Genomic DNA, 19,528 nt, shown 5'->3' with positions numbered 1-19,528 from the left:
AGTAAAAATAATACAAAACTATAAGAGTACAAAATATAGCAATATAACAAACAAAACTAAGAAAATAAAAGAAAGCTATCTTCAAGCTTTTAGTTTAAGTAATAAAAAAATTCAATTAAATAATTGCCACAAATGTTTTGTATCAATTAACATTCGACTAGAATCAAAATAAAATTAAACGATTAATTTAAGTATTAAATATAACGAGAATTGTTGGGTATGAGCATTAAAAAAGAAAAGGAAGCTTCCTCCAAACCTCAAATCAAAATTTATCAGAGACTTAAAAAATTATTGCCATAAATCTTCAGTCAAAGAGTTTAAAAATAATAGTTTTGGTAGTCGCTTTCCTAAAATACGGTTTCGAGTTTTTCTGACAATATTCCCAGCCTTCGAAAATAATCTTTCAGCTGGTGCAGAAGTGGCCATCACTGAGAGGTGTTTCAAAGCTAAGTCTGTTAATTTTGGAAAAGTTCCCTCAGAACTTCTCCATACATCGAGAGGGTCTACTTTAAGATTTGATAATGGCGCTGCGATATATAAATCTATCTCTGTATTTTTTGTCATTGACGTATTAGCAGCCATTATTTTGTTATGGTGTACCTGCCATATATCTTGATCGTCGCTGGCAACTTGTGATGAAACAGATGATTCAAAATCGGTCACCAGTATAGTATCATCATTCCTAGTATTTAAACTTAGGCATCGGTTGGTATAATTAATTGTTTTTGACAAAGATAATGGCTCATCTAAATGAATTTTTTTGAATCTAGGATCCAAAAACGTTGCGACTGAGAAAAGGTGAACTTTCTGTATGTTTTCAAATCTTTTTTTTAGTTCTGTTTGCAATGAATATTTGAATTGATTGGCCAAATCACTGGTTATCGGTATAGCGTCTAACAAAGTTCTCAAGCACTTGATAATAGGTATAGCTTTACTAGCTGTCACATATTTTTCAGCGCTCATTTCTTCGGTAACATTGTGAAAAGGCTTTAAAACTTTTCCAATTTCTTTGAGCACAACGATGCTCGTTTGCTTCGTTTGCTTGAAGTATTTGGGGTGCATTCGGATGGTTTATTAAAATAGATCCAATTGTGCTGCTCATTAACACAAAACGTTCAATCATAAATAATTGTGAGTTCCATCTTGTAGACACATCTCCGACCAAATGCTTCAATTTTCCTTCAACAACGCTTTCCTGCATTTGCATCTGTCGCAATTCTTCAGCGCCTACACCACTTTGGTGGAACCAAGTTACGATTTTTCGTACTTTATCCAAAAAAAGTTTAACATCAGAGGAACTCACAGAATTTTCAACTACTAGATTCAACGTATGTGCTAGGCATCGAATATGTTTTGCTCTGCCGAAAGTAATCTCAATAGCTTTAACCATGTTAGCGCCATTGTCTGTAGTAACACTCACAATTTTGTCATGCGACAAACCCCAATCTTCACAAACATTAAGAACCATCTCCGATAAATATTCGCCTGTATGATTGTCATGAAGCGGTTCACATGCGATATTCACCGATTTCATTTCAAAATTTTCTATAAAGTGAACAGTCACGCCTAAAAAACTTCTTAACTGCATATCCTTCCATTCATCTATTGTAAGATAGACGTTTTTAACAGACCGTAATTTTTGTTTAATAAGGGTCTTTTTTTCGTCATATTTAGTATCAATGAGATCTGTGATAGTTTTACGACATGGAACCTTGTACAAAGGAACGATAGTTTTCATTAGCTTTTTGAATCCTGTTCCTTCCACCATATTGTAAGGAAGACTGTCCCGGCATATCATTTCTGCGATGCTGTTTGTTATTTGTTTATTTTTTTCTCCATCTGAGGCATATGCTGAAATTCTTGAAAAAGCCGCTCCGATAGTTGATCTAGCCCGTTTTGGAGTTAACGACGAAGCCTCAGTGTCTGTCAATGGCGAATGCACCAATGAATCATTATGCCTCAAATTGGTAGTATCCTGGACATCAACTTCATGTGAATTCTGCGGTGATAAAAATAAAAACAAAATATAATTTAAAATATTTTAAATAATAACTATTACATCAAATAATGAGTTTTACCTCGTCAGCTTGTAAGACATCAGAATGTTTTCTTTCCATGTGCTGTTTCAAGTTTGTAGTGTTATTGCATGTTTTTAACTCTTTTGGGCAGTATTTACATTTTGCGGTTGCATTTTCCTTCCTTATTGTAAAATACTTGCGCCAGCAGCTTCTGGGTGTTTTAGCAGCGGAAGACATTTTTATGGTTAAACCAATATTTATTTCGACACTTCAAAGCTTCCAAGAAATAAATAAAGGCAGGATCACAATTCATTAATATACATATTTGGACGTAAAGATGGCACTGATTTTTATCGACTTGTTCACATTAGTTAGCTTACTTATCCATTTTATCATCCGTCGCACAGATGGCACTATTTACAAAAATCGATTTAAAATGTGTAATTCATATAATCGATTTATTAAAAATCGATTTTCGCCTTTAATAAAATCGACTACAAAAAATCGATAATAAGAAGAAAAAAATCGATTAAAGCAAAAATCGATTATTTTTTAACATCCCTATTTAACACGTTCCCGCCGGCGCTGTTATTCATGGTCTTCGCCCACAGACGGCAACGTTTACATCTTTTCGCTCTATCGGAAGCGATTGCAGGTTATATTATATAAAACGAAATTTTTTCATAAGGGTAGTCGTTTATGGCTTCTCATCTCATAGGTACCGTCTAATAAAGTACCATTGGTGGTACACGCCGTCCCATGAAGCAATCTTGTGCGGGCCACCGCTGGTACACGCCGCCTCATGAAGCAGACTTGTGCGAGCCACCGGTGGTACGCGCCGGCGTGAACGTGTTAATTATATTAAGATCGATACTGGAATATGGATCGATTGTGCGGAATCCGCATTACCAAATTTATATACAAATGTACAACTAGATAAGCTGGAAACCATTCAAAAATAGTTTTTAATTTTTGTCGCAAGAGATCTTTAATAGAACTCGCTACACGATCTCTCCCTATATTATTGTCATTCAAAGCTTATCAATGTTCCCACTCTTGCTAGTCGGGAATGCAATTTATGATTAAGCTGCTCACAGGGTCGATTTTTAGCGCATTTCTTCTGGCAGTAGTTAACCTGAATATTGCATATCAAGTACCAATGCAATTTGAGCCACTTTTTTACAACCGTGTAAAACAAATTACCCACTTAATGAACCATTCTGTTCCTTATTCCAAACTATGAACTCTCATTCTAGCACCTTTGATATGTACGACTACTCACAGCTTATTTCGACTTGCATCTAGTAAGAGTTTTCGCAACAAATAGCAACTAAATTAAGAAATATATGAAAATTATATAAACGCTTCAAGTTTATTAATATATTGTTTACAATTACCATTTATTCAATTAATTTTTTTTTTTTTTTAATATTTTTTTTTTCAATAAACATCATCAAGAAAGCGAAAACAAATAATTGAGGATGGTATTTTCTAGCTTTCTACTCAACTGATGATTTTTTTTTCGGTAGCCAAACATTTTTAGATTTCAACGTTCAACAAACTCCCGCAATTCTTAGCCCACCACCAAAACAAAAATGATTCGCTCGACATGCGAACTGTGTGCGCCTGATGTTCGTTGTGCTTCATTGTTGGACTGCTTATTTTTTGTAATTCGTTTTTTGTCGCCAGCTTCCAGTAGGTAGCCGCCTTTTGTTTATTTTATAAAAAACGTTTTCACGTGACAATTTTGCACAATTATATCAGGCGCTCGAAAATGGACAGAAAGTATCACTAGAAAAATAATTTGTTTGGATGTCGCAGTTCCCCAAAGTGAACTTTTTATAATTGCGTAAGAATGTCGACTTAGTCTTTGTGACCAAATTTACCAAGTGCACAGGAAAGGATATCGAAGAATTCTTTTGTTTCAAAATCCCGTGCACAGTAGCGCAGAAATGGGAAGGAAAATTTTGTACTAATAGATTTAGAGTTTCGCATGCAGTTCGTCATCCGGTAACACAGGAAAAAGGGTTGCCATATGTCTGCAAATACCACCAGTCGCTCAGAAATGAGCAAAAGCATCATAGGAACACACACGCATACCTGAGCGAAAGTAATATAATAAAATATATATAATAAAATATATATAAGTTTCAGGAAACATTTTTTATGGTTTTACAAGCAACATAGGACCAGCATCCAACAAGCCATTCTAGCTAATTCGCACAACCATATCAGGCGCCCAAAGTTGAGTAGCGCGCGTTAGCAGAAATATCTTTTTTTAAATTGGTTATCGTGCGCCTAAACACAGGCAACATTCCCATGGCTGACATATTTAATGAAATATTCAGTTGCGCGGAAAAAGACGAATTCATTTTTGTGGCTACTTTGAACAACGATACCCGGCTCTTTGATTTGGACAGCGAGGGTCAGAATATTTATTGTTCAATATTTCATGTCCTGTTCCTAAGCTTATACAGCATTCACACAGTTGAAAATAGTTTTCAGGTGGTCGGGTGAAATCTTAGCAATCAATATTTTCCCATACTTCGCAAAAGATGTGAGCGCATACAGTGGCTCAACAAAGAACTCGGACACCCCAGTGATATGGTTTCAAATAAAAAAATATATACATATTAAAATCCAAATCGAATGCGTTTATGTGTCACATTTATTTTCGTTCCTCAAGCGTACTTTTCAAAACTACAAAAAACGTAAATAAACTTCCACGCATTCGTATATAAAAAATACAAACATAAAAACTTAACAAAATACATGACAAAAAGAATTCGGACATTTATATGAAGTAGAGTTAGGCAAATAATATTTTAGAAAAAAAAAACAATTTAATTAATATTTAGTCGGCAAGCCTTTATTTTTTCTCACAGCTTTCAGTCTTCTTGGCATGGATTCCACCAGCTTCTTGCATGTTAAAGGATCTATTTTCCCCACTTTTCTTTAATAGCATCTTCTAATAACAAGCTTTTTCAGTTTGTTTTCCAAATGAGCCCATAGATGTTCAATTACATTGATGTCTGGAGATTGTGGAGGTTTTTCAAGTACTTTAGGGCAGTTGTACATATGCCATAGACGCACATCAAGTACTTTATGCTTGGGATCGTTGTCTTGATAGTACTGGAAATTGCCCTTAATTCCCAACTTTTCAGCACTTTGGACCAAATTTTCTTTTATATTGTTTGTGGTCTATATTGCCGTTAATGAAGCATACATTTCGAGTAACAACAGCGGACATTCAACCCCATACCATTACCGACCCATCCCCATGTTTAACTGGCGGACGTAATTTTTTCCAGCGACTCTTCATTACGCCTTCTGCACACATATGTTTGTCCATCTGACCTAAACATGTTTAACTTGCTTTCATCTGCAAAGAGAAAGTGCTTCTAGAACTCGAAATCCTTGTCGTCATGACGTTTTGCGAAGTTTATTCTCTTGTGACGGTTAATCTGGTTTTTTTGGAATTTTTTTTTGTGCAACTCTTCCATTATAATTATTTTTTCGCAACACTATACCTACGTATACTTTCGGGGATGCATTTAATAAAGGAATTTCCAATAAGAGCTGTTATTTTGATATTCAAAGAAAAATGCTATTTTTTAATATAAATGATCGGATGTTTATTTCATTATAAAGAGGAAGGTATACCTTTAATAGTGGAAAATAACATCAGGCAAATGACCACCACGACCACGCTTACAGGACAATATCCTTTTCATGAAATTTTACATAACCGAATTGCAAAGTGGCTGCCCTATGCCCCCGATAGCCTTAGGAATTTCATCTTTGAGGTCTTGAATCGACCCTGGGCTGTTGGCGTAGACCTTCTCTTTCGCGTGGCCCCAATGAAAAAGTCACTAGGTGTTAAATCACAATATCTCGGTGGCCAATTGTGATTACCTCTTCGAGATATAACACGGTCCGGAAACTTTTCCCGTAAAAGATAAATGGTTTCGTTGCTTATGTGGTACGCAGCGCCCTCTTGTTGAAAATAAACGTTGTTCAGATCAATACCATCCAATTCCGGCCATAAAAAAACGTTAGTCATCTCTCCTGTTTAACACCTAACACCTGTTATTGGAAAACTCTTTATTAAGGCGTTAGGCAACTTCTGTTGCGAGCTTAAGATCGTTCAAATTTGAATTTTTCTCAATTTGTTGCCCTATCCTCCGTTCATCTGCATTCGAAAACAGTTCTGGACGTCCCAATTTCTCCCTATTTCCGAAACGTTTCTTTGAAATGCTTTATCACGTCGTACACAGTCGAACGGGATCTATCCACTATTTCTGCAGTTTACCGAATTATATTTATATTAATTTATTACGTTTGGTTCTTTTTTTCACTGTTCTACCGAGAGGAAATTAATTGTGGGACTCCACATTTTAAAGTGCCAAACAATCGCAATAATGCCAGAAGTCCGACTTCTTTTTTGACATCAATTTTGCGAATGCTGCATGGTAATTTTTTTATAACAAGGAGGTAATAAATTTGTAAATTATTATTACTATTATTAAAATCCTATTTGAATACCGAATAGAAAAATAAAACTATTTAATTTGCATTTCTTTCAAAAATTTTGAATTTGAAGCTGCTTGCTAAGTATGTCTGAGTTCCTTATTGAGCCACTGTACATATATTTATACGTAATATTCCACATCCTGCTCTGAAGTATGAAAGCTGCTTTGATAGAATGGCCCACCAATTCAACCAATTCGGGCAAGTAATCATAACTATACAGATATGTACATACAATTAAATATACTTATACATACAAACATAAGATAGAGTATGCACGTGTGTTTTATTTTTTATTACTTTAGTCAATGCTTTTGTTTTTCCAAATATATTAAAAACTATTAACTTTAATACGAAAATATTTTTTATTTCATATTCTTTTCTCGTCACATTAACAAATATTTATAGAAAGTTAAAATTGTCTCTCTTAAATATATAAACATATTTCTAAAAATAATTATCGTTCTTACAACTTACAATGTATGCTAAAGTGCATAATTTTTATGTACAGTGAATGTCACTAGAAGTCGCACATCCATTTCTTCCAATGTTTTCAAGGTTTACTTTTTTATTAATTTATTATAAAAATTGGTTAAAAACAATACTTACAAAGAATCCAAGGAATTTCTTAAAAATTCAATGTGTGGCGCTTTCTGTAAATATTCTCGATCAAATTCTTAATAGACTTGTGTTTCTGTAGAAAAATTATTCAAAATGATCGAAAATCGTGCAAACCCACACATTTTTTGTGGGAAATATATTTGAACTCTTATTGTCACATTTTTTTAGATTTATTGTAAGTTTTCTGAAAATTTTATGACGTCAATTTAGACTTTTTTTGTTAAAATATGAACTGAATTAGTATTCTAGATTAAAGAAAAAAGGAGAGTTTTTGAAAACATTACAAAAAACTAGCTACACGATTTTCAATGACACTCACTGTGTATGTTTTTATAATATTTTTGTTCTTTAAGGTTACCAGAAAAATTATAAGTTACATGTAGAAACTGGAACATAAAAAATGTACTTTTCTGTAGAAGGAACTTTTCAATCGTTGGTGTGCCTGGTGCTAATGTATCATGGATACGAGAGGCGGTTGGTACTATTATGGCCTAAAGTATTCAGCGATTACTCTTCACCTCTTTACTGATAATTGCATAGAACGGCAAAATAAATTTCTTATGAAAAAGGAAAGGCACCGAAAAAATTCGTCGAAGATTAATCAAGAAGCGATGCCTTAAAAGTTATTGACAGAAAGTGACCATCCATCTGGATGTGGCTTTCAGTGACTTTTCAAATTAAAAAAAAATGTTATTTGAATGGGGAATTTCCGAATAACAGTGAGTTGAAAGTGGTCACACAAAACCATTTTGAAGAGTGATCGAAAGAATATTTTTTCAGTGGCATAAAGGCATTGTATCCTTCTTCTTCTTCTTCTTCTTAGCCTCACAGTCCGTGGTGGACCATAGCTTCATCAACAATTTTTCTCCACTTTATTCTATCCATGGCTACATCTCTCCAGTTGTGTACGTTCATTTGCTTAAGATCTGATTCGACGTCATCTAACCATCGCTTTCGTGGGCGTCCTCTTTTTCTTCCTCCAGGCATTGTATCCACGATGTCAAAAGTGTATTTCATTCGAGGTGTAAGTACTTTTGCGTACTTTTCATTCGTTAATTACTTTTTCACTCATCAGAACTTAACAGCCACCCCTTGTATATGCGCTTTCCCACATTAACATATAGCAACGTACAACTGACTGCATTATTTTGAGATGAAAAGCATACATATGTATATAAGCACGTATAACGAAAATGGTTCAAAGAATTTTAAATTAACTATAACCGAATTCTTGACCATGAATCTTTGGCAAAATTCAATATTCCAAAACTTTTGTTAAGCTCAAACGAATATTTGATAATGTATATGTCTTCTAATTAGAGATCTAAACAATATTTCATACACTTACATTCAAGGTATAATCACATAAATCACGTAAATATGTACACACATAGGTACGTATGTACATATATTAAAGTTAATCTTTTGGAATCACCAAATTACGAGGAAACCTACCTATGTTTTTTGAAATGTCTGTTATTTCCTTAAAGAATATGTATCTATATTTAGGTATACATATATGTAAATCTAAATGTTATCGATATCAACACACATCGCCAAGACAAGCCACACGTCCGGTTTGTGTCTTTGGTGCACTAGCGCCATCTGATGGCACCTAAGTAAATGTTAGGCTACGCAAATAGCGAACAGTCACGTAGAGCAAGATCGCTGACGATCGCGACGACGACGGCGATAACGGCGCACTAGCGCCTCTAACGTCCACGAAATGGCAGCAATAAACGTCATCATGTTGAGAAAATGCACGGTGATCGAATAATCGAAGCGATCGCGTATGAGACCTGAAGAGAAGTGAATTTGCATGGGACACAAATGAGAAAGGTTTAAATTAGGAATAGTTAATATATTGATAGAAAGAAAATAAATTATTTATAAATCATTGAAATATGCATGAACTTGGAAGTTTTTACATAACTCACCTACTAAGGGTCCGCAAGCAAAGCTGAATAATCCGGAAATGAGTAATTGCAAACCAGAGGCGGCGGGTAAGCGTTTCAGTGGCACACAACCGGGTATTATAAGGGGCCAAAAAATAGTGCGCACACCTTTGAACATACCGATCCAGACAAAGGTACAAAGTATAACTGTGTAGGAGCGTGTACAGGCTACAACTGTTCGACCGAGAGCGATCCCAACAACGCCTGGAAATTTTGAGAAAAAATATATAATATTTTATGAAAAAATTACACCAGGCTACATGAATTTTCATAGTTCGATCTGAAAGTCACACTATAAATATTTTTGATAGGTAATATTTATTTTAACTATATTTTTTTTAGATTTTAAATGTTCCCTTAAAAATCGAAAAAATATTGTTTCGATAATTTTCTTTAATTGCCTCCTTAAAAATCGAAAAACACTAAAAAAATATAGAGAAAATATGTTACCATCTACCAATTTATTGAACTACCAAAAAAATATACAGGGTGAACGATATGAAATGTTACCAACTTCACACTGCTTGTATTTGTAAAACAGCTCATGACATCAACGTTAAAATTGTTCTAATGACAGTTCAATATATTGTTTATAAGACATCAAAAGCATTTGCGTATGCGATAGATCTTTGTTTTGTTTTGTGTCCTGTGTAGTGAAAGGTTCAAAAACGGTGTATAACTTTTTTTGCTGCACCTTTGAATTATTAATAGAAAAGAGCTTAGAAGGTGTGACCAACATCAAACCGTTGACCAGCTCTCACCGATTTTAAAGAAATCAGCTGATGTGTTGACGTGACCGGGGATGTCACAGCGGTTTATTTACGGCAAAGCTAAGATCGCATTGCTCAAATAAATCAATGCAACATATTACTTCGTTGCCGTCTAAACAACAACTTTGCAGATAATTTTAATAGAAGCTTTTTCATGGTAGAAGGGTATTACTGTAGAGAGGTAACCGACTTCTATTATTTAGTGTTACATGCCCACGGTGAGCTTCAAACCAGGTATCTACCAAATGGTGATCATGGCCAAATATATTCGGCTGAGATGAGCGGATTTAGCTTGTGTGGGTATAAGCTTTCGTCGACGCAAAGAATGGACCAGGTTCATTCAGTGTTTTAGTAATAAATACCAAAAAAACGAAATTTTTTTAATTGAGTTCATGATTCAATTATTAAAGGTTTGCTCACTACTGACATTCGATTTTTGACACTCCCTTACAAAAGGTTGTATTTAAGAAGTTGAATAAAGTGGAAAATATTAAACTCTAGCAAAAAAGTATTTTCTTACTTAAATGGAAAGAAACTGTAAACGGTTTAAAAAATAAATTTTAATTAATATTTGAAAGTAAAGAATGTTACAAATAGAAGTTATTAGCGGAAATTGCCAAGTCTAATATTAAAACAAGAAATTATTTCACTTAGTCCAAGATTTTATTTTGTGAATTACTTTTTAAATTTAAAACCGATGGCGAAGTTTCGAAATTTCGCCAATATGAAACTTTTTTGTTAAAAATAAATAAATAATTGGCATGTACAATTCTGTTAGGTGTTTGGCCGAGATCCTCCTATTTGTAGCGCGGGTCTTGTTGTTATTCCATGAATGGATTGACCTACAGTTTTATGTGGAGCTTTTTCATGCTGATACTATGCTTTGGCAAGCCTCCTCTGGACACTTCATCCATCCATGGGAAGGTGGGCTCATTGGAAAGAAGTTCCGTCAATCCCAACTTTTTTATAATGAGGTCTGAAATGTTATCGATCTGGTCGGGGCAATCCAATTATACTCCCTGCCGTAACTCTTTGGGAAAAGCTAGGTGTTTGTAAAACATGAATTCCGTCTAAATCACCACATCACACATAAAATAATCAAGAAATAAAGCTTTGTACATTCTCCACTCATCGATCTCTGATTTCCTCACTTACTCTATTATGTCCTGACTTAAGCGGTATTTCATTGTCATACATAATTCGTAAGCAGACCATATTGAAAATGAAATGTTTTTTCTACAAATTTTACTTTTCCTCCACTTTTACTCAAAATTTCTAGAGCTAGCAACCCAGTGTCTTGCTAAGGGAGCCGATTTGTCAAGAGGAAATGAGAAAGCTGCTTTTTATCATTGAATCATGAATAGAGTTTTAAAAAAGTTTTCAAAAAATGAGAAACTTGAAATCATTGGAGGAAAACAGGCATATGAAGACTAAGGTTGTATTTATTGTTTATGTTTGAGTAAATTCAAATTTAAAGTGCGCCCATGAAAGTCAAAAGGAAGCTGTGAGTTAAATGGTCACCGGGAATATCTCGGAAAGTTGAAATTGGCTCGTGTTTTCGTTTCTGGTCATATGTCGAAAATTGTCCCACAGCAAAAAGTACAAATACTACATGTTTTCGTGATGAATTATAATTCTTGATGAAAATATTTTTAGCAAACTCTCGCTCGAACTGTCGCTTTGACCCCACGACTTACTGTAAAATCTGTGGTGTTAATGAACGCTTATTTATGATAATTTGTAATAATTATAAATAATTGTAGAACGAATGGAACTATTATTGTAAATGCTTTCCGACGATAACTAATTCATTTCAAACGATTCGCTAAAGAAAAATTACCAAAAGCAGAAGCGGTCATTATACGTTTATTTTTCACATGGACGTCAACACGGGTAAGTGTAACAGCACCTTTCATATTCACCAGACATTTGATGGAGTAAGTTTTTTTTGGAGAACCCTTGTCTTCTCATGAGAGCATCGCAATTTGTGTTTCACATTACCTTCAAATAACGAAGGCAACTATCGCCATATATGGATGTAAAGGCGCTATTGTCGGCGCTTAGGGCGCTTAGGGGGCTTAGGGTTGTATTTTAGCTCTATAATACCGCATAGCTCATAATACCGTAGCCGAATGGGTTGGTGCGTGACTACCATTCGGAATTCACAGAGAGAACGTCGGTGCGAATCTCGGTGAAACACCAAAATTAAGAAAAAGATTTTTCTAATAGCGGTCGCCCCTTAGCAGGCAATGGCAAACCTCCGAGTGTATTTCTGCCATGAAAAAGCTCCTCATAAAAATATCTGCCGTTCGGAGTCGGCTTGAAACTGTAGGTTCCTCCATTTGTGGAACAACATCAAGACGCACACCACAGATAGAAGGAGGAGCTCGGCCAAACACCCAAAAAGGGTGTACGCGCCAATTATATATATATATCATCGCCTAAGCTTTAGACATCGGTGAAGAAGCTTTAGAGAGTTCAAAGGACTGCGCTCATTGAAATCAGTGCGATGCTTCGAACTACTGTTACTCCAGCATTTAATGTGGTACCAGTAGACATCGGCAAAATTGCTACTGCACGTACCGCAATCAGACTAAGAGGTTCGGGCTATAGACTCGATACTTATGGAAATTCATATATCCTAAGAAATTTTGGGTTCATCCCCCTTTCGACGGATCAATGTCCACCCTCGCTTAGTCCAAGCGGAACATTCTCCACTCACATTCTATCAAGGGAGGAGTAGACGGGGGGCTACACTTGGAGACAGCGTCTGGTGCACCTGTTCACGGATAGATCGAAGTTGGAAGAAAAGGTTGGCGGAGGAGTATTCTGCGAGGAGCTTCCCGTCAGACACAGGTTACCGAACTATTGCAGTGTGCTCCAAGCAGAGGTAAACGTATTTGAAGAAGCAGGTGACTGTCTACTCACATGCGTATTAAAGAAAGTACTGCCAAGAAAGTAAATATTTATTCCGATAGCCAAGCGGCAATCAGGGCCCTCGGGTCAATGATGGTGCATTCGAAACTAGTCAGGGAATAGCTGGCTTCACTTTCGATTGCATACGAATTCTTTAATATAAGGCTCATCTGGGTTCCTGGTCACAGCTGCATTGCGGGAGACTGTGAGGCGGATGAGCTGGTCGGACAAGGGGGCATGTGAGGTGACTTTCCAACGAACAGAGACGATTGGGATCCCCTTGATTACCTGCGATGTGCTCCTGGAAAGAGAGCTTGGGAAGTACACAAATTTGTACGTTCGCGAAATCCTCATGGCCACTTGTGGATCGAAGGCGTTCGAGCGATCTTCTGAGGTTGACAAAATTTCAGCCCTCGAACTTCGTGGACTCTATCCTTCACAGGACACTACCCGCGAGGCATGCAAGCTATGAGACTTGGAATTACCTCGAGTGTTTTTTGCGTCAGCTGTATGGAGGATGAGGTGGAATCATCTCAGCTCCTTCTCCTTAGCTGCCGTGCTCTCGCTGATATCTTGATATTAAAATTCTGCTGAACTTCATCGGCAGCATAAAACGGTTAACGCAACCGCAACACAATCATCTTCCTTCTAAACTCGTTCTATCATACTCTTTTCAAAGTTATGTTTTTTTATATAAGATAAGGCCTTTAACTCTTAGAGTACGAAATCTATTTTATAACATAATGGACGGAGTGGGGTCACTAAAGTCCCCCACACAAAATTTTTTGTTTTGTTTATAACTTGGCATATTAATATTACAAAGACTGTTAGTATTAATTAGATTTAAATAAAACTCGACTACCTAAAGGGAAAAAGAGAGAAAGAGTTAAGAGTAAAGTTAAAGATAAAGAAAAACCAATCTAATATAAAAATAACCTATGAGGTTAGCGTTAAGGATTTCGCTTCTTCCATAAAAAAAAATTGAATAAAACCATCATCTTGAACCCACCTTTAACCTTACCTGTTAGGAAGAACACTCGATTATCCCATGGTATTTTCTCCGTCACAAATGGCACAATAAATCGCACAATAATATCCAATCCAGCGAGAACGGACATAGCTGATGTGATTTGCGACGTTGTAAACCCGAAGTCGTTCAATATGAAAGGTGTTAATATGGAAAAATTCAGTTCGCCGAAATTGATTATCGTCAAACCGATTACCAGATTGACAAACGTAAAGTCAGTCAACAAATCCAGATCGAAAAACGCAACCACCTTTTGTAAAAATGTGAAACTCTTCACGGATACAGAAGCATCTTCATCTTCCTCCGCCGTCGCTTCTAACTTTTGGCCTACAAGACATGATCGAAGCTGTGCCTTTTCGAGAAGCATACGCTCCTCCGCACAAGTACAATACAATTGAGCCGCCATACCATGCATTCCACCAAAATGTTGCGCACGAAAATTAGCATTACTACCCGAACTTTTGAGCAAGACTTCGTCGCGTTCTCGTTTGAAGTTGTTCGGTTTGTAAACCTCGGCCGTTTTCAGTTCTTCAACAGATTTCACACGATTTAGACGACTTGTGGCGTGAATATCTTTAGAACTGGACACGGGACGAAAGCGTGGCGTACCAGCTCTGTGCGTAGAGGCCAACGACAACTTCGAACCGAACCAACCATCATTAGCGCGCGACAACATCGGTGTACCTGGCTCAATTATTTCATACCCAGGCATAGCTTCATCATCGTCTTGATACAAATATTGGCTCGAAAATATGCCGTTACGTTTGCATTGCATTTGGCAATATTCGCAAAGGTACTCAGGTTCGCCAGCACCAATACCAGAATCTGCTGCCGTTTCAGTCGCATCCGGTGGTGGTGCATGATAGCGTACCGGTTGATAGATGAGTGCACACACCATTGAGTGTAGTGAGAGGGCGGCAAATATGATCACAGTACCCTGCACGCCGTAATAAGAAACGAAAAGTGTGACCACGTGGGGCAAGAATATTGGACCTAGACCAGTAAGTGTCCACGAAAAGCCAGCGGCGCGACGACGTTTGTTCTTGAAGTAAGTATTTATCGCCAGCGAAGAGGCGGAAACGCTGATGCCAACACCGAAACCTAGTATGAGACATGCAGTTGGTTTACAAATTAATATTTTAAGCCATATGTGCAATAAATATTATATAGTTCGAATAACTTACCAAAAAGAATCGCATAGGTTATCATGTAACTTATAAAGGACTCACAGAAGGCTGTCAGCATAAGGCCGACGAATATGAAAAGTGAACCCGCCAAGCCAACTTGACGGAATGTGAAGCGTCGAAACATGGGTCCATTTAAGAGACCTGTGAGAGAGTAAGGAAAAACATATTTAGAAAACTGCCTGCATTTAAATCCGGCATAAATATTATTGAAATCGGATAAAACCACGTCTACTTTTTTATATAGTAAGATTAAATTTCCGTCCGTCAGTCTAAAAACTGCTAAAACAATAAATTCTGAATATTATTATAAGCTTTTAGACCAAATGAAGAAAAAAATCATGAAAAAAGAGCCAGTTTGCAAAAGAAAACAATTATTTTTCATCAGGATAATACATCGTTCCACAAGAGCATTTTGACGATGGCTAAAATCCATGAATTAAAGTTGGAATTATTGGAGCATCCACCGTATTCACTAGATTTGGCATCTAGCGGCTTCTATCTGTTTCCAGACCTAAAAAAATGCATGCGTGGAAAGCGTTTTTCATCAAATGATGACGTTATAACAGCTGTGGAAGCGTATTTTGCAGGAACGGAATTCATAAATTGGAATCTCGTTGGAACAAGTGTATTGATGTTCATGGAAACTAAACTGAATAAAAAAATGCATTTCAAACCAGTAGCGTTTTTCTTATCGAACCGCAAAACTTATTGAACAACCTAGTACATATGTATTGATGTGACACACTTATGCGATTCAAATTTACTAGTTACATGTTCATATAGAAATCGGAACTATCAACTTGCGGATTACTATCCAATATTTCAATAAATTTCAATGTTTCCTTTTACCTGTACATGCCGACACCGCTGGATTGGTGTTGATGATTGTTGTGATTTGGGAACTGCTCATACCCAAAATGGCCAAACGCTCGCGGAATATAAAACCAAATTGTTGCATGCATGGATAGATCGATAGCTAAAAAATAAACAAATAAAAAAATTATTATTGGTTATACTCATCACCACCAAACGCAAATAAAAGTAAAGCCTAAAGTATGCCATTACTCACGTTCGAACAACCCGCTGCGATGCACACCAACCAAGCCCAGCCGCCATCTGGCGCTTTGAAATTCTCACCCAAATCACTTTTGTCGCGACGCACTTTCTTTGGCTTCGGCTCTGACGTTGTCTTTGCCGGTTCATTGCTATCTTCGGATATATGATTTGCCTTGACGTTGGTATTGGGTAATGTCGTCTCACGGTAGACATGGCTGTTTGTGTCATATGTTGCTGATTTTTCCATTATTCATTGATATTTATAGCTGAGTACTAAAATTAGAAAAAACAAAATGAAAGCGATTTAAAACAAATCTATTGAAGGCCAGTTATTACGAAAATTGATGAATGAATTTCGTCAATGAAGCCATAATACTACTTAAAGCAGTTGGATGCAAAGCTACATGCACATACATATGTACTATATATGGTCCAAATATTTAGAATTATTGCATAAAGAATTTTGTGAAAGAGGTTTCACATATTAGACCAACTGTACAAAACCCTTCTATTAAAAAAACACAATGGATTGTGGGCTCAAAAGTGACACTGAAAGGGCGGAAGTTTTTGCTCATTATTTGCCTAAAACCTTAAGGTAGTACGGTAGTACTCTGGTCAAAAACTTATTTTTTATAGAATTTTTTTTAGGAAAAGATACATAATAATAATCAGTTTAACTTTTCCGTTTCAGATGTCCTGAAGAGCCAAAATACTGTTGACAAACCACCTATCTTTTTTTTAAGACGCTTATGGTACTTTGGTGCCACCCTACTACAAAAAAAAAATATATATACATATATAATAGGCGCGTACACCCTTTTTGGGTATTTGGCCGAGCTCCTCCTTCTATTTGTGGTGTGCGGCTTGATGTTGTTCCACAAATGGAGGGACCTACAGTTTCAAGCCGACTCCGAACGGCACATATTTTTATGAGGAGCTTTTTCATGGCAGAAATACACTCGGAGGTTTGCCATTGCCTGCCGTGGGGCGAGCGCTATTAGAAAAATGTTTTTTTTCTTAATATTGGTGTTTCACCGAGATTCGAGCGTGCATTCTCTCTGTGAATTCCGAATGGTAGTCACGCACCAACCGATACGGCTACGGCGGCCGCCAAAAAAATATGTCAACAAAAAAAAATTGTTTTTGTATACTATTTGATGTCAATCAATCAAAACGATCGCATTTTATTTTCTTAAAACCAAAATTCCTAAAAAATATCTATAAAAATGAATATTTGACCAAACTAACTTAAACCTTATGAAGGAAATCATGTACCACTGCTTACTAGTATACATCAAGTTGAAAATCAGTTCTTTTTGACTTCGCTATCAGAGATTTAACATGAAATAAGTATCTTTAAATCCACAAAAAACAAGCGGCTTACTCCTACCCACTAGTTCGGATTTCGATCAAAGCACTCAACGATTGAGCAAGTGCATAGAATCACAAGCGTAATAGAAGACAGAAGCGAAAAGAAGAAAGTATGATCTCCCATATTTCTCGATGTTGCTCAGGACTTCTATAAGGTAAGAAAATTTCTTGCTTTCAAAGGAATTTTCGGACATTTGAACTTCGTATCTAAATAATTGATACTTCAGAAGTAAGAGCGATGGAACTTATTCAAGCCTTAAGCCAATAAATACCAAGGTTCCACATCTGACCTTCCGATCTTTAAAGCTACTATAACGCCTTAACGCATTTTAGCAATCGGTGATGATGAGACTCATTCCACTCGTAAACTCCAGGAGGACGTTAACAAAATCATTGAATGGACTATGAAGTGGCATGTAAAACTTAATAACAGTAAATCAATGCATCTAGATTTTACCAACAAAAATCCAATATCGTCGTATATATTGGAAAAATTCCCCATTGCAACTCTGCGAAGTACTTAGGAATTACGCTTGATGGAAAATTCTGCCGGAAAAACACATTAACATGAAAAATTCTGAATAAAAGCTTAAAATGCAAAAAATTATTTGGCTTACATGAAGATGTTCACCTCTTTCCACTAAAATAAACTTTTAATTTATAACCAAATAATTAAGCCTGTGTGGGCTTATGCCATACAACTATGGGTTTGTGCTATACTAGCACTTATTGAAAAAATTTTACGATTTTAAAACAAATTTATAAAAAGCGCAATAAACGCACCACGGTATGTGAGAAACATCGACTTACATCGTGACCTCAAAAATATGGCGGTATCTGAAGTTGTCAAACAATATGTTGCAGTCGTACCACAAGGCTCGAAAAATATATCAAACCTGAGGCTCGGCGACTTGCCAACCCAGATAAGCTATGCCGGAGACTTTAAGGGGGAAAAACTCATGAGTGTTCCAGAAATTTGAACGGGTGACCAACAGATGTAATTTTCTGTTACCTGGTTTTCAATATATTTATGGATTTCTGTAAATACTGTCACATTCTAATTAATAGAAAAATATTATTTAATATCTAGTTGCAACTATGTGTATTTGAATGAAACATATTGAAGTATTTATAACATTTCAATAACAAAAAAAATTCAAAACCATCGAATATTTAATGTAATTCTCTGAATGCAGTTGTCTCTATTCTAAATGGGACGCAGGATTTGTAGCCATAGATTTCGGTTTTGAAGTACTTACTTCAGCTTCCTGTATTAAAGGGAGAATCGTCCTAGATACTTAAGGACATTACTTTGGTCAGTTCTGATTAATTTGGTTACATGACAGGATGTCCGAAACAACATTTTAGTTTTTTTAAATATATCAAAATACACTCTTGGATAGAGGTATTTTTATGAAAAATTCAGAAGAACTTTAAAAACGAAAGAATATATACATATATTAAAATTCGGTTTTTAAATTAGTTCAAATACATGGTGATACATTGCGGCAATCACGCAATACCTAAAAACTTACTACTACTGTTTGTATTTTTTGCACATTTGTACTGTTTCTTAATGCTGTTTGTATATACGGTATCCTGCTATGGGGTACTGCAGCCAACTCAAATATAGAAATACTACAGAGAATACTTCAGTATAAAGACGTAGGATGATAATAAATTGCTCTTGGTATGTCTGCAATGCCCAAATCCACAGGGATCTCAAAATACCGACGGTTAAAGAGGAAATTAAAAACACAGCAACGCGCTATCAGAAGCGATTATTCTTGGACCCAAATACTTTGGCATCATGTGTAATGAGAGAAGACAGTCGTCATAAGATGCTTAAAAGAAAAATGCTTCTCGAATTACTCTACTAAGCTTATATTTTTGTTGGTGGTCGCATCACTGGATGCATCCGCACAAGCTAACCATATTTTAAATAATATATATTTTTTAATTATGTTACGATTGAATTACTATTTAAAATATTGGGAATGTTAATTAACGGAAGCAATAAATAATAGAGTCAATAAAAACTAAAAACACTCGACATCTTAAAATTCGCATATTAGAA

The 19,528-nt window shown here is 36.0% G+C and overlaps 2 protein-coding genes across 5 annotated transcripts in view; both read right to left on the bottom strand.

The window, feature by feature from the left end:
• Window positions 1-952: 952 nt before the first annotated feature.
• Window positions 953-2,255, bottom strand: LOC129238249 (E3 SUMO-protein ligase ZBED1-like). Its single transcript, XM_054873289.1, has 2 exons — window positions 2,079-2,255; window positions 953-1,999 (listed from the first exon to the last, which is right to left on the bottom strand). The coding sequence occupies exons 1-2, from the start codon at window positions 2,253-2,255 to the stop codon at window positions 953-955; spliced, it is 1,224 nt and encodes a 407-aa protein (XP_054729264.1).
• A 5,901-nt stretch (window positions 2,256-8,156) lies between these two features.
• The window catches only part of LOC129237382 (uncharacterized), a 40,681-nt gene continuing 29,309 nt past the window's right edge, over window positions 8,157-19,528 (bottom strand). For 3 of the 4 annotated variants that reach the window (XM_054872088.1, XM_054872089.1, XM_054872090.1), the window contains 6 exons: window positions 16,094-16,353; window positions 15,874-16,000; window positions 15,022-15,165; window positions 13,820-14,938; window positions 9,107-9,328; window positions 8,157-8,968 (listed from right to left, as the gene is read on the bottom strand). In XM_054872088.1, the coding sequence (XP_054728063.1) occupies window positions 8,820-8,968; window positions 9,107-9,328; window positions 13,820-14,938; window positions 15,022-15,165; window positions 15,874-16,000; window positions 16,094-16,327 (1,995 nt within the window). In that variant the 5' untranslated portion in view covers window positions 16,328-16,353 and the 3' untranslated portion in view covers window positions 8,157-8,819. The remainder of the gene's footprint in view (window positions 8,969-9,106; window positions 9,329-13,819; window positions 14,939-15,021; window positions 15,166-15,873; window positions 16,001-16,093; window positions 16,354-19,528) is intronic. The other variant, XM_054872091.1, reaches the window with a different exon arrangement.

Source organism: Anastrepha obliqua, chromosome 2 (genome assembly GCF_027943255.1).
Source record: "Anastrepha obliqua isolate idAnaObli1 chromosome 2, idAnaObli1_1.0, whole genome shotgun sequence".
NCBI lineage: Eukaryota > Metazoa > Arthropoda > Insecta > Diptera > Tephritidae > Anastrepha > Anastrepha obliqua.
Note: the sequence above shows the minus strand (reverse complement) of the source record. Positions and strands in the feature narration are given on the sequence as shown.

Excerpts from the sequence above, each read along its gene's own strand:
- LOC129238249 (XM_054873289.1), bottom strand. The coding sequence starts at position 2,255 with ATGTCTTCCGCTGCTAAAACACCCAGAAGCTGCTGGCGCAAGTATTTT. Across the intron at positions 2,000-2,078 it reads ATGTCTTACAAGCTGACGAG|AATTCACATGAAGTTGATGT; the intron begins GTAAAACTCATT and ends TTATCACCGCAG.